At 42.1% G+C, this 15,115-nt stretch overlaps 1 protein-coding gene across 10 annotated transcripts in view; it reads left to right on the top strand.

Annotated features, from left to right (window-relative positions):
- The window catches only part of SRGAP2 (SLIT-ROBO Rho GTPase activating protein 2), a 202,064-nt gene that overhangs the window by 122,682 nt on the left and 64,267 nt on the right, over nt 1-15,115 (top strand). For all 10 annotated transcript variants that reach the window (XM_065594599.1, XM_042848989.2, XM_005306441.4 and 7 more), the window contains one exon: nt 7,315-7,377. In XM_065594599.1, coding sequence (XP_065450671.1) covers nt 7,351-7,377 — 27 coding nt within the window. In that variant the 5' untranslated portion in view covers nt 7,315-7,350. The remainder of the gene's footprint in view (nt 1-7,314; nt 7,378-15,115) is intronic.

Raw genomic sequence — 15,115 nt, 5'->3', positions numbered from 1 at the left:
TGCATACGCAGCCTCTCATCCCAAAGGCTCCCAAGACACTATAAAATTAACCATCAATTCACCCACCACTGAGAGGGAGCCAGCTCTGGGAAGGCAAATGGCAGCTGTTTAATAGCACATAGGAAGTGAAGAGCTAGCCAACTGGAAATGCATTCTGCCTCCCTAAACTCTCCCTCTAATTACCCAGGTTGGAAGTTGGACAACTGCCTCCTCTGAAAAGTGCCATGGGATCTTTTAATAACCACAAGTGGTCAGAACTAAATCTCCTCTGGAAGAAGGCACCTCCAATGGTACAGAACTCACTAACATTATGCTGGAGCATTTCTTCAGTACTGGGAAGGAAGAGCACCTGCTATTGAATTGCCAATACCACGTTCTGTAACGCCTGGCTCTCTTCTTCCCCGCCCCCCTTTTTTTGTGGGGGGGAGAGAAGAGAAGCGGAGGGGCGGGGGGAAATCTCATCACCAGGTTTCTGTCTGCTTAGAGGTGGTGCCTGAAGATACCAACAACTGGAAAGACTGAACTCCTCTCATCTGTCTTTTTATCCATATCCCTGCATCATGTTCAGGAGGTGCCTTGAATTAGCGAAGCTTCTCAGCTGGTGTCATCAGTCTGTCTGTGTGGTGAGGTTTGGATCAGTGGTCTCTGATCTAGAAGCACTCCCAGTGGCTAGACCCTAGAATGCCAGTAATGTTCTCTCTCTGCTTCAGGTCCCTCATCTTTTAAAGTCATTCACTCAGCGATTTTTTTGCCATTGCCTGAGGCATTTCCTTTTGTCCTTGCCTTGCTGTGACTGCTCTACTTCCTGCAATACAATTTTTTTTTCTCTCCACTTCACTAGTACAGCCAGCTTCTAGGTCAACTCTTTCAACTCCCATTCCCTCAGCCTTATGCAGTGGAAATTGTACTGAGAGTAGCATTACATTAGGATTGCCACATTCTACAGCTCCTGAAATGATTCTTGTTTTCACAACACTGATTTTTCTTGTTCCAATCTAGTAAGTGTGCCGTTTCTTCTTTCAAAGTTCATTTGTGGGACTAGAATTTTGTTTGCTCTTATGTTTCTTCTACCGTCTTCTCCTTCACCCTGAACTTGCATCCCCAAGATGTTCCAGCTCAGGTGGAGTTCGGGCTCTCAAGCCCCCCCTGATCCCCTGTGCTTGAGAGACAGAGCTCTAGCCTGATCTGGAAGATCCACACTGCTAACCTTGGCACGCTAGCTTGAACCCTGCTAGTGCAAGTCTGTCTGCGTGATGTTAGGCTCGCTCTGTACTCCAGACATATCCATGGTGGCTTCTACCTCTTCTTAATTAGTTGCTGCTTCAACAATTCGTCCAATGAATGAGCAGTTTTCTTCAATAAATAAACAATAAGAAAGGAATTGGGTGAAAGGAAGATGGCTGGGCCAGTTAAGGCAATTTAACCAACACACTGGTGGTAAAGCTCTTTTGGTGTGAAAAGATCAGTGTTTGGGGCACTTAAAACAGAACCAGCCATTTGGTTTCATTAATCATCCTTAAGATTAAGAAGAAGGCAGTCATAAAATCCTTACGCGCATATAGCTGCAGAGATGGCAGCATCTCCAGCGTTCCTTGGCTCCTAGTGATTTGAAGGAATGTGGGGAATATTATTGCACAATGCCTTGGGGGCTGCAAATCATTGATCCTTCTTTTTTCCCCTTCTTTCAATTACAAGTCTAGCACTCAAAAAGCAGAATACTTGTCTTTTGTCATGGCTCTACTTAGTTTATTTTCTTAGCAGTCCATCTGGCCACCCAGGGCTGGGGTTGGGGCGGTGAGACTGGAACACATGAAAATTCAAACCATCTGAACTCAGGTTTCAGATGGCTCTGCTTATTTTGGTTTAAGAATATTTTTATTAGGGTCACAAGTGAATAATGTAAATTATTTTCACGTAAGTACATTATATGCCAAGACACGGATTAGGTCACAGGGGTCATAGTGAGAACATTTAAAAGTTTACATATGTCAAAATGAAGGAATGGAACAAAATAATAATAATAATAGTTAGGTTTAAGCAACAGGAGAGGTTTGATGCAGTAGATGGCCTCCTAAACCTGCTTCTTTTTCAGAAAAAGTCTCCCTCTAGGATTTTCATATGGTATTAATCACTATAGTATCTATAGCGAAAGACTGTGTCCAAGTACTTTGTCATTTTTTAATACCTAAAACTTCCCTAAACTTGGCACATAATCTGTGTGTGATCTAAGTGACCAAGTATTTGCCCAATTTCAGAAACACTGTATGCTCATTGCAGTGTTAAAATAGGAGATACAGCAGAATGATTTACAGTTAGATTACATATTCTCCTCCCTCTTCCCCTATAAATCAGTATCGATCCTAATAATTTGGGCTGTATGTTTTGGCCAGGAAATCGAGGTCCAGGCAAGTGTATATCTTTTTTTGAAGGGGGGGGGGGATTAAAAATAAGGTAGTATGGGTAAACTTTGGAGTTTTTAACTATAAAAATGTTGAACTTGTGTGAGCTGCTTTATCCCTGTGGATATGAAACTTTTTTGTTGAATCTTGTGGAGCATGTAGGATCAGTCAGACCAATAACGGAGTTCCACAGACCCACACCTGTTACAGCTTGAATCGAATAGCTCCCATGCAAGGAACATGAGAAGTCCACTCATGAAGCTATCAGAGCTTCTACATTCAAGGTGAGGAATAAGGGAATTAGTAAATCTAAAACCCCTGCTTCTGATCCCCAAGACTGTGAGTGTAGCAACTGGGTAGGAGACTTATTGAGTGGAGGACCTGGATGGGGGGGAAGAGGTCCAGTTCATGTCAGAACATTCACAAGCAAGGAAGTGTGAGGTCAGTGCTCGGTGTGTTTTTTGTTTATAGCTCCTAACGTTTTAGTACCCTATTTTAAAGATGATGGGGTGGGAGAGAACTGTCTTAATTCTCCTTAACAAATGTAGAGTGACGCATTTCCAAACCTCCATAACTTAATTTGTTTAGCATTTTCATAGGAAAAAGCCCTCTGTATTTTAATGTCCTATAAAAGATATATTATTAGCGCTGTGTAGAAGCAGTTATAAATGAGGTTCCTGCTCAGGAGAACTTAGTCTAAAGTGATGTTTTAAAAATGATTTAAAGTCCTCCTTGAAGCATGGCCTTTGTGTAAAAATGCAAGTAAAGCCATGAGTGTCTTTCCTCCCTGTCCCCTAACTTAAATATGGCCAAACAGGTTGCTCCTTTAACTTGGGGGCGGGGGGTGAAATGTGAAAATTGCTCGTCGGCTTCCAACTTTTGTATGCCGAATTGCAGCTGAAATATAAACCCCCAGAAAATTGGATTCTATATTAAAAAGGCTGGTACAATCTTATCTGTAGAGACATTAATGCTGCTGCTTTAAAACCTAGTGAATGGGGGAAAAAAAATCTGGATGAAATTACCTCTTGCCACATGTTTGAAATAGATTGAATCACCTGTTAATTGATTCTGCTTTTATTTTAATTATTAGTTGCATGTACTGTGGGCATGGCTGGCCTTTGAATGAGAGAGGGGTGGTGATGGTGGGGAAATACAGGCATTGCCCTCTTACTCCATTTACTCCCGCCTCCACAAAATATAATCTGGATGTGCTTCATTTTAAAACCCTTGGAAATGAAAGGGTTCAGTGTGCCTTAGCTCCCCTCCTGTGTCTCTGAATGATCACAGCTATTACATTACAGATGGAAGAATTAAAGTGTTAAGGATTAGGCTGGGAGTGCTAAAACTGCATTTCAGAGATCGCTGCTGCTTTTAATACTGATATATATGTTAGAGGAGCACCGCTCTGCAAGAACGCTGGCCCCCCAGGAGACCACCGCAGCAGCCTGAAAGGATGCATGACCTAAAGGGACAACTACTACTGATGATCCGTTGCAGGTTAAAATCCTGCTGCAAAATATTTTTGATTTGGCTGGCTTATAAGTACCAGAGCTACTGTTAAGCTCTGAATCTAGGCCTCTTTCAGGCAACAACTAGAATGATGATGTTAAAAATTAAAATAAAAAGACTTTGCCCACAGCAAATTATTTTCTTCCCTTCAGTGTCCTGAGCTGTTTAGAATGATGACTCATTCTTTTCCGTGAAGTTTAAAGAAAAGAGATATTTTGTCTGATAACGTACAAAGGCAGCTCTGTTTGTTGTTTGCCTTTACTCCTCCCCCTTCTTTGGAATGCAGTTCATAGGATTTCTGGGAATTAATTGCTTTATCAGAGGGGTGTTACTAGGTTTCATATGGGAAATTGTCCTCTTGTCCTCTGGTTAGGTTTTCATTGGAAGAAATTTCCCCCTTGAAATCGTGATCTGTGGGGACTAATGACAGTTAACTACTTTTTTCTCTTCCTTTTAAAGGACAGCATTATAAGGGCACTCGGGATTAGAAAGTCACAGTTCCAGTACCTTTTTGGAAAGCATGATGGTCTTGGATGCCTGTTACAAGGCTATGATTAACTGCCTCTGTGTCAGCATCACTTTGAGATTCCGAAGGCCCCTTGTATTTTAAACAGCATAGAATTTCACTTTGGTTATCAAACAGTCATGTGCTCCATAGGGAACTGGACTTAAAGCAGTAAGTCAAAATCGCTTCAGCAGCCTGTTCAAATAAACAGGGATAATAGATGAGACATTTCTTCTCGGAGTCGTCAGCAGCAAGAAAGGAAACATCTGCCTGGGCTTAATTGTAATTTTATTGGCTTCATTTTTTCAAGTACCGTGGGCTGAGTTATGTAAATTGTATGCTTGTGCAAATATTACAGCCAGTTGTATAACAGAGCTTTCTCTTGTTCTCTCATGCTCTTGCCATAGAAAAAGTTGCTCAGGCTATCGGAGAACCAGTGAGCGGAGGGAAGAGGAAGATACGATTTTCAGTGGATGCATGAGGCAGGGATGGTGTATGGGTGGGATGTACATGCAGAAACACACAGAGAATCCAGAAAATTTTAAGCAGTCTGACTAGACACTTGTCGAATGTGCTTTTTGGTATATCTAAAAGCCTCAGTTTCTCATTTAAACGTTTCAGATTGCAATAAATTGCCACTTCTTGACCACCTGTTTTAGGCTCAGATCCTGTTTGTATTGAAGTTGAAGGGAAAGCTTCCTTGAGCTCAAAGAGAGCAGAAGCAGTGTGTTAGCATGTGTACAAATGTCTAATGCAAGAAGACTTAATGTGCACAGGTATCTTCTTTTAATGATGTGGATATAAGTAGGTGGTTCATTTGACAGCATTAAATACAGAGACTAGGCTACAGACTGCCTGAATGCAAGGTTTTGAAGTGTACAGGTCTTCCCACACTAATGTGCAGAATTACTATCTTATGTAGCCACCATTTGAAAACTTGACATTTGCCACTCTATAATGATCGCAATAGCACAGGCTACTTTTGGTAGCCACGTAGCCTGCCCTGTTACCCTTGATTCTGATATAATCGCAACACTATCTCGAAAAACCCAGGTAGCCAAACACCAAGCATTTGGTTGCTGCCTTTGCTGTAGTAATGGGTGAAGAATAAGCTTTGATCCATCTTACTTAGGAGAGTTGTGAATGTTGACAATTGGAAGGCAGGGGGATGAAATGCCCTTTTAAATGAAGCTGAGATGCTCATGCTCTGTTCCTGTATTCCAGTGTTTAGCTACAGCCAAGAGTTTGACAGTGCAGCACTTTTATATGGCAGCTTCATCCAATCACAAGCCAGGAATGCCTGCCTGATGTCACCTGCCAAGGAATTAAAATAAAGAAATAAAAAAAAATTTTTTTTTTAATTGACACTTGGCTGCTGGCTAGTTGGAACCTTAACCAACCTTGACAACTAATCATGCCTCTGTGCAGCTCTCATTTATTTTTCATGAGTTGTATTGCCTGGGCTATAACTGAGTAGCTCACGAGTGCCAAGTGCCCCTTGCTAGGGAGTGATGTGTGCTGATACATTAAAATTGTATTCTAGTGCTTGCAGTTTAAAAATAGCTGATGGTGTTGTCTGCCGGAGTAAATCCCATGTCTGGCTTTGTAATTTGAGGGGGAAATTGGGGGAGTTAACTGCAGAGTTCATAAATAGAGTGGGTGGGGTTTCCTTTTTTATATCTTGGCATTACCACTGCATTCAAAAATAAGTGTCTAAGCTAGTGGGTTTTGTATACTCTTCCGCATGCAGTGCCTGTGAGCTGTGGCCGGTCAAAACATAACCACTTTCCTGGGTCTGGTTTTATTCACAAAAGGCATGCGGACTGAAACACACAAATAAGCACTTCTCCCCAACTGGGGTTCATCTCCAGGAATGCTCATCCCCCACCCAAGATAATAATATAATATATGGAGATATACCTATCTCATAGAACTGGAAGGGACCCTGAAAGGTTATTGAGTCCTGCCCCCTGCCTTCACTAGCAGGACCAAGTACTGATTTTGCCCCAGATCCCTAAGTGGCCCCCACAAGGATTGAACTCACAACCCTAGGTTTAGCAGGCCAATGCTCAAATCACTGAGCTATCTTCTCTCTCCCCCCCCTTTTTTTAATTTTTTTTTAACCTTTCCAGAGAGCCATTTCCACCTTCTGTCCAGGTGCAGGTACCCCTTGTCTCAGTGAGTCAGCCAGCGAGTTAAAATGAGGTTTAGCTCCTTGCTGTGTCTCACTAGCCTGTCATACTTGCAGAATCCCCTTTGAGCTCCCCCATTTAGTATATAATTGACATTCTCAGTATTGGCACCAACTACAGAGGCTGCACTCTGTGACCTATGGAACTTTACGTAAGCAAGGACAAGAATAGGGCGCTGAAGTAAGTGTGTGAGAGAGCAATGGTTACCATACAGGACTCTGATCTTCAGGTACAGCTATAGGCCGCTGCTTTCCCAGTGTATAGAGATGGGTTTTGTTAAGGAGTTAACACACTTGGTCTTCAACTGTACGTGAGTCTTTATGAGGACTTAGGGGGTACACGTGCTACTGTTCACTCCTCTGGCAGTCATCTAAGCGCTCATTGACACCACATAGCATAAGCTTTCCTAGCCAGGCATTATTTGTCTCTCCGGGTGGGGCTTCTCTTTGTGCTAGCTGAGAGAGCCATTGGAAAAAAGTGTTCAACCAAACCATCCCTCCTTTCTCTTTCATGTCATTTGCCTGGCTGTTTGCATAACATTTCATGGTATTAAAGCTGTTTGTGTAATTTGACCATAACTGTCTCTGAACTGAGCAGTTAAATGGTGCCTAATTGGGTCTAGATTATTAGCAGTGCGTGTGGCATGTTCGTATCCTCCAACCATCCCCATTTTCCCTAATGGATCTCTGGCTCTCTTTCTTTGTAGAGTAAAGAAGTCGGATTGCAGCTCCAGGAAGACTTGATGAAGGTCCTGAATGAGCTATACACGGTAAATCAGACTTCCTTCGTGAGTTCTTTTCATGCATAAGGAAATAAGTGTTTGACTTCTGCCTGCCTTCCTGCTGTTGCAGCAGAGACTAAGCCCTAGGGCTGATGCATGTCTACGATCTCAGTGATTTGAGGCAGCGTGTGTTCACCAGTCTATACTGTACCATTAATTTTATTTTCACTCCATCTTTATCCTTGGGCTGTATCTCTGTCTGATCTGTTGTTGCTAAAGAATGTTCCACAGGAATTACGGAAAGTATCACATTTTGGGATACATTTTTGGTTGTGTACATGTTACAGTACTATGGCTGTGAGCTTTTAATTTCTACAGCAAACAAACCCAACACAATTGGCCCCATTCTCTCCAAATTGGGATGTAGTGCCTAATGTGACAGATCAGACTTTTCCACGCACTGTACCTTTTCCCCTACTTGAGGATTTATTGTAGATTTTCATATTTGGTTTATTTTCTAGATCCTGATTTCAGCAAGGTTTGTCTGCTGTGGGTTGGGGAGGAAGGGGATTTGAATTCCTGAATATGCCTATTAATATTTAACTCAGCATTTGGTTTCAGACAAAGCTCTGTACAGGACCCCCTCTCTAGAGATGAAACTCTGAAGCAGCTGAGATGCAGCCTTTTTTCCTGAAGGCTAAACAGTCTGTTGTAAATATGTTTTGTTTCTGTGTGAGGTAGCTGGAATGAGGTGTCTCCATGCACAAGATTTTTATGCACTTATTTTTAACAAAACCTCTCCCACAAATACATTTTTCTCATACATTTTTATTGTATCATTGTAAAATAGTATCACAAATGTGCAGGTAATCTCTAAATGCAAGTGTAGGTTATTTAACTCCTCCAGTGCAAAGCATGGTAACCTTGACAGTAAGTGATGACTGACTTCCTTCATCCCAGAAAACGCTAGATAATTCTCAGTACCCTAAGTTGTGTTTTACTCCGTTAATTTAAAAGCACACATTGTGTGTGCTACAAGTAGTGAACCCAGGAGAATAGGGATCCTAATTTTGGGTGTACCATATATTTATATAGCACTTATCCAATTCTCTGGCTGCTGCATAAAAAATTAAAAGCAGTATAACTCATAATTCAAAAGGCCATACACAGACATCCCCTTCCTCACCACGGCATTTTCCCACAGCTGCTTAATATACCTTTCTTCTGTAATTATATTTATTATAAATGCATTTCCCATCCCAGCATACTCCAGTGATGTCCCCAAATCTTCACTTTGGTTGACAAAGGGTGGAGGAGAAGCTTTGCAATGACATGGACACTGTACCGCTAACCCAGGGGTTGGCAACCTTTCAGAAGTGGCGTGCCGAGTCTTCATTTATTCACCCTAATTTAAAGTTTCATGTTCCAGTAATACATGTTAACGTTTTTAGAAGATCTTTTTCTATAAGTCTATAATATATAACTAAACTATTGTTGTTTGTAGAGTAAATAAGGTTTTTAAAATGTTTAAGAAGCTTCATTTAAAATTAAATTAAAATGCAGAGCCCCCTGTACCGGTGGCCAGGTCCTGGGCACTGTGAGTGCCACTGAAAATTAGCTCACGTGCTGCCTTTGGCACAAGTGCCATAGGTTGCCTACCCCTGCACTAGCCCATTCCTCTTTACCAGGAAGTAGTTGTCCACGTCGCAACATGCAGCCTTTGGTATGTTTCTCGGTATCAGTTTAGGAGAGTCTATGACTGGTGCAACAGGGAGGCTGAGGTTTTGAAATGAGATGTTTTGGCAGAGCTGTGTGGGTAAGCTGCTTCCATTGCCAGCCAACATCATATTCAGCTTTCAGCTAGTGTTGCCTGTATTTTTTTAGCATTCATAATGATGTGGAACCAGGCTGCAAAATCTGGTTCTATATCCGCCTCTGTTCCCTTTTCCCCACCTCTGACACACAGACTTCTGCCAACCTATAGTGCTGTAAATTAGGGCAGCCCTTTCCTTAGCCTTGGGGTAACAATTGAGCTCTGCCAAAAGGTTATGGTACATCAGTTAGGGTACATATACAGTAGAACCTCAGTTATGAACTGACCGGTCAACCACACCTCATTTGGAACCAGAAGTACGCAATCAGGCAGTGGCAAAGACAAGAAGGGTCGGGGGGAAGCAAATACAGTACTGTACTGTTCAATGTAAACTGCTAAAACAATAACAGGGGAAGTTTTTAAAAAAAGATTGGACAAGGTAAGGAAACTTTCTGTGCTTGTTTCATTGAAATTAGGATGGTTGAACCCAGCATTTTTCTTCTGCATAGTAAAGTTTCAAAGGTGTATTAAGTCAATGTTCAGTTGTAAACTTTTCAAAGAACAACCATAACATTTTGTTCAGAGTTACAAATGTTTGAGGTATGAACAACCTCTATTCTCGAGGTGTTCGTAACTCTGAGGTTCTACTGTACACTTGAGGGGAAGCCACAGCAGTGATTCTCAGAGCCCAGGTCTATGGACTCAGGCTCGTGCTATGGTGCTAAAAATAGCAAGGCAGACCTTCCCACTCAGGCTGGAACTTGGCTGTAAAAGCCAGCTTGAGAGGGTGGGTTTCAGAGCTCCAGCCTGAGTGGAAACACCTACATTACGCTATTTAGTACCATAGCACGAATCCTAGTTTGTAGACCCGGACTCTGTCTCACTGCTGTGGCTCTTTTATGCTATCACAGAAGGTCATGTGTACTGCTCATCTGGTCCTAGACGTGGAAATTGGAGTGTCTCCTGTTGTCACAGGTCTAGCCTTTGAATTCTTTTTAAAGTAAAGAGTAGTTGAGAAGAAAACTGTAGGGTTGGGGATGGTTTTAAAATGCTGGATAAAAGTACTACTGGTAGAACATACAGCAATGCAAGTCAGATGGTGGCTGATGGGTAACTGCTGTTCTGGCAAAGTATTTCAGTGTTGACAGTGATCTTGCCATTAAAACCTGAGTGTGAGTACCAAAACCTTTCTTGGTAGCTTGGTAGTTGTTTGTAATTTGGGATTTGGTGAGATTCAATGCAAAAAGTCAGGACATGGAGATGAGATTTGCTGATTTAAACACAAACGTCCTTTGAGCGATGCAGTTAAAGAATTTTTTGTTCTGGGACATGAAACTCAGATGACTCAATTTGTTGGAATCCAAATCTGGATAGTGGTCAAAGTTGATAATACTGTGCAATGTTTACTCACAGCCAGACTCCTCCAAGAGTCCAGGGGGAATCCCAAGAAGTGGAGCATTTTCAGAAACTCCAAATGTCTTCCTTTTTTTATGAATACTAACTTTGAAATTGCAATGCCCTTGGGAGAATCCATTTAGGGACCCAATTGGGACAGCCCTTCTCTTGGGCCTCGCTTGGTTGGAGGCATCCCAGTAAAGTCAAGTACTGGCTGCTATTGGGCAGGGGTGGTGTCATACAGTTCACGACTCAAAGCTCTGGTCAACCTGGGGATTAGCTCCCAACCAATCTGACGCCCCCTTCTTTGGTTTCTCCGCCCGGAGTCTCGCGCTGTATCTCTCTGGAGTCAGGTTACTCCCTTTTCATCACTTAGGGTCTTCCATCCGGCCAAGTCGCTGTAGTCCTCCCCTTCTGGGATCAAAGTCCCACTGGACACTCCGGCAGTCTTCTGATCCACTACCCAGTCTGTGCCACTTGCCCAGCTGCCAGTCGGGGAACCTGGGTCCTTCCACGACTCAGCCCACGGACCCTGTGCCCAGCAACCACCATCTGCTCAAGCTCCAGACTTGTTGCTGTTTCCCTGGGCTCTTCCCTATCTTCAGGCCCCCCTCTGGGTTACTCTTGGAGCTTCCTGTGCTCCTTGTGGCTGTTTCACCCCTTGGCGGGTTCTTGCCAGAGTCTGTATTCCAAGGCAGGATCTTAGGGCTCACCCCTCCCCATAAACTCCTCCTGACCTATTGCCAACTCCCCTCCACTTTAGGGAGTGAGGGTAGCATTCTTCCCTTCAGCCCTCTCTTAACACCAATTTCCTTCCTTTATGCCTAGCCCAGCTCCTCCCTCAGCTGGGTTCATCAGGTGTTGGGCCTTATCAGCCCCAACTCTCCTCCACCTGCAGCCTGTCATGGGGTAATTATCCCTTTTTACCCAGGCAGACTTTGTATGGGATAGACACCCCATCATAGGTGAGTAAGTATTTAAATGAGGACCCCCCCAACTTTAGAAAGTCTTATCACAGATTTTCATCCGAATACCAGAATCATTGCTTTTCTCTCACCGTGCAGACGTTTTCTTCTTGACCCTTTCATCCTAACATCTTTACGTTTCTCATGTGGAGCCCCGTTCTGCCTTGATAGTTTCCCATTTCTTTCATTTTGTTGTTTTAAACTGTCTTTATTTAGGAAGTTTTAACAGGTTTACAAATCCTAGCCATGTAGATATCCGAGACAATGCAATTATTACCACAGTGAGCTTTTGTTTAGAGAAACATTATACAGTAATGTAATTATTGGATCTCTCTAACAGGGTGTTACCATATTACACAGTATCATCTTCACACTACCCAGGACGTGTCATTTCTAGTGATTTTATTAAAATTAGTGAATTCTCTGATTACACATTTAACAGACCATCCGTGTCTATCAAATGTTGATGTTCCAAAAAAATAATTGACAGATGATCTGGGTTTTTGCAGGTGAATGTATCTGGAGTATTAAATAAATGATAACCAAACATATAAGTACCTATTTGTCCTTTATCTAGTTTGCTGGGTATTAACCATTTCTCTGTGGTTAAACAGAGGTTATCAGTATCTGAGCAGCTACTAGCAGATGAGATAAACCTTTTTTTTCCCCTCCTTGTCTGACCATTTCCTCTAGGAAGCCCCAGGAGGTTTTACCTAAGGATCATTTGGTAACAAATATCCAATAATTTCTGATATTTGGTTAAAATTACATCCCGGTACTGTACTCTTCAATGACTGGACATCATCCTATATACATAAAATCTCCTCATTAATCACAATTTCTCCAACATTTATCCCCCATTCCATCTTTATATAATTTTCAACCTGATGGGTTTGAGGTGCTATTGAAAGAATATCTTAAAGAAAATTGCTTTTATTGTGCTACAGATTGAAGTTACTGATCCTCCCCCCCCAAATCAAACCCCATTTTTGTGGGGTAACATGTCCATTCAGTTCCTTTTTCCAGCAGTTTCACCATTTCTTGATGATTCAGTGCTGCATTGAGGTCATTCTGATTGCTGGACCCAGTTCCCAAAGATCCTGCCTTAATTTGTGCCTGCTACCAGCTACAGAGGCATTTCTAAAGGAGGGAGAACAAGGGATAACAAACATTTAAAAGAACCCCAACTGCCCTAAAGTATTTAAGAGGGTATCTTTCTTCTACATGAGTCAGACAGGCACTGTGATTGTATGTGGATCAGTAACTTCAATCTGTAGCACAATAAAAGCAATTTTCTTTAAGATATTCTTTGTATGTGATTGTATGTGGCTGACTTGAGGAAAAATAAGCTTGCTGCAGAAAAAAGCTGTGTAATTTCAGTGGAAAAGACCACCGTGTACATGTGGTCCTCCTGTGTTCCAGAAAAACAAGTGACACCAGGAAGACAGCCACCATCTGTCCTTTCCGTTCGGCAGTGTATCCAGCACAAACTCAAAGGAAGAGGCATTGTCTGGGGAAGGAGAAGAAATATGTTCATAAAGCTCGCATGCTGTTCGGGGGCTTTCCTCCTTGTGCAGCTGAATGAAATACGTTTGCTGTTGATTAAATCTGTCCTTTCATCATCTGTTAGTGAATTGCTTCTATTTTAGAAACATGCCCTGCAAACATTTTTTCTGTGGGGTTGTTGGACGGAACACTTTGTTTTTTGCCTAATGAGCTGGGTTGCTGATATGTTGTGGTGTAAATTCTTTCCTTACCCCTCTTCTCCTGAAAAGACGCTTCAGAAATGTGTTTGAAAGTCAGAACACATTGACCCTAGGGTGGAGCTTGGGTATTAACCGCTAACATTACAGTAGGGAGGGGTGTTTCTCTGAAATTATATATACCAGCAAAACCCCAAAGGAGAGAGTTCAGCATTGGAGTGTTAAAGCCAAATATTTGGGCTAATCTTTGAGAAAGCAGGAGAGTTCAGGAAGGGAAGAAAAAAAAAAAAAGAATTCAGCACATGCCAGAGCTCTTGGTGCTGGAACAGTTAGGATGGCATTTTTAACCACAGAAACACAGCTGCTGATTCATGGCAATTTTGATACTATACTGGCCTGATAATTTAATAGTTTTGCTCTGCGTTGCCATGCAGGAGAGTGAGTGGTGTTTTGGGTTTATCTCACCCCTGCTCTCCCCTGGGAGCAGTTAGTATTACTGAATCAGCAAATTTATCCCTGGGGAAGACATTTTATATTGCTTAAAGGCAACTCCAAGCAATGACTGTTAAGTAGCAGTGTGATAGAATTCATGGCCATTCCATGCAGATTTTTCTAACAGTGGTTGCATGACATAGTCTTGAATGGTGTTAGATGTCCAGCATTGCTTTGTGTAGCAGGGATATTTGCAGGTTTTTCTTGTTGCTGGCAGTGGAGTTATGCTAAGAATAAATGTGGCTCTGTAAATTAGGAAATCAGGTCACGTTGTCTGGTTTGCCTGCCATAGGAATGGCCTCTTATTTGCTGGCCTAATCTAGGCTTCATTTGTGTTTCTCTCTCCTGTATTATGTATGGGTAAGGGCTCCTACAGCAGAAAAGGTACCTGCCTCCAGACGCTTGTCTCTTCAAGTATTTTGTTTAACTTAAATTGCACTAAGTATACACAGCACTTCAGATGATAAGATAACGACTCAGAGGAACTTATGTACCAATATGTGTGTGTTCAGGACACCAGTTTCTCACAAGTCATTGAGCCAGGTATTGAAGGAAGTGATCTTAAAGTACTCATTGGGAAAAATCCTTTCAGTTTTCCCTAAGCACCCCAATGAACATTTTATTAGCGCATGAATAACCTTTGTAGCCCTGGCAGAGACTGGAAATTCATTCTTTCTTTTTAAAATTTCAGATCATCCCTTTTCTGAATATTCTTTTCAAATTACAAAGAGAGGAACCCCCACCCCAACCATACTATAAAGTAGCTCTCTTTCTAAGTGGATCAAACTTAATCACCAGCCATTCAAGTTTCTTGTAGTTTCTGCCATGAATAACATGCCACTAGCAAAATGAGTGAATGAGAATGTTAACTTCTTGGGTCCAGATGCATATCTGATACTGCTCTATTGATTCTAGTGAGGTTGTACCCGTTTGTACTAGGACTTAATTTGGTTTAGGATGTTGACTGGTTGGGCAAGGGAGAGCAGTTGTAGTTGGGACTTCTAGAAATGCCTTTGCATATGAACTACTCTTGCTACTCTCTGCCTAACGGACAACAATCACTTCAAATTTCAAGTAAATCGGAACAAACTCACTGCCCCGTTTCCTTTAGATTTCATCTATTCATAGAAATTAGAGATAGCAAATGGGGAGGAGGGGGCGGAGGGGTGTGTGTGTGTGTGTGTGTGTGTGTGTGAGAGAGAGAGAGAGAGAGAACACAGAATTCTATAGAACTTTCATTCAAAATGGTGTAGTGTTCAGTTCTGTTGCAATTGCCTTTTCTCCACTGTAACTGCCCTTACTAAATAACTTTTATGGGAATCGGTGGACTAACCAGGAAAAAACAGCTTGTCTAAACTGGCTGTAAGGAAGTTTCTGATCAGCTGCCCAGTTTGCAGAAGTGATGAGCAACGGTCTTG

Source organism: Chrysemys picta, chromosome 4 (assembly GCF_011386835.1).
Source record: "Chrysemys picta bellii isolate R12L10 chromosome 4, ASM1138683v2, whole genome shotgun sequence".
NCBI classification, from domain to species: domain Eukaryota; kingdom Metazoa; phylum Chordata; order Testudines; family Emydidae; genus Chrysemys; species Chrysemys picta.
This window is presented reverse-complemented; position numbering and strand designations above follow the sequence as displayed.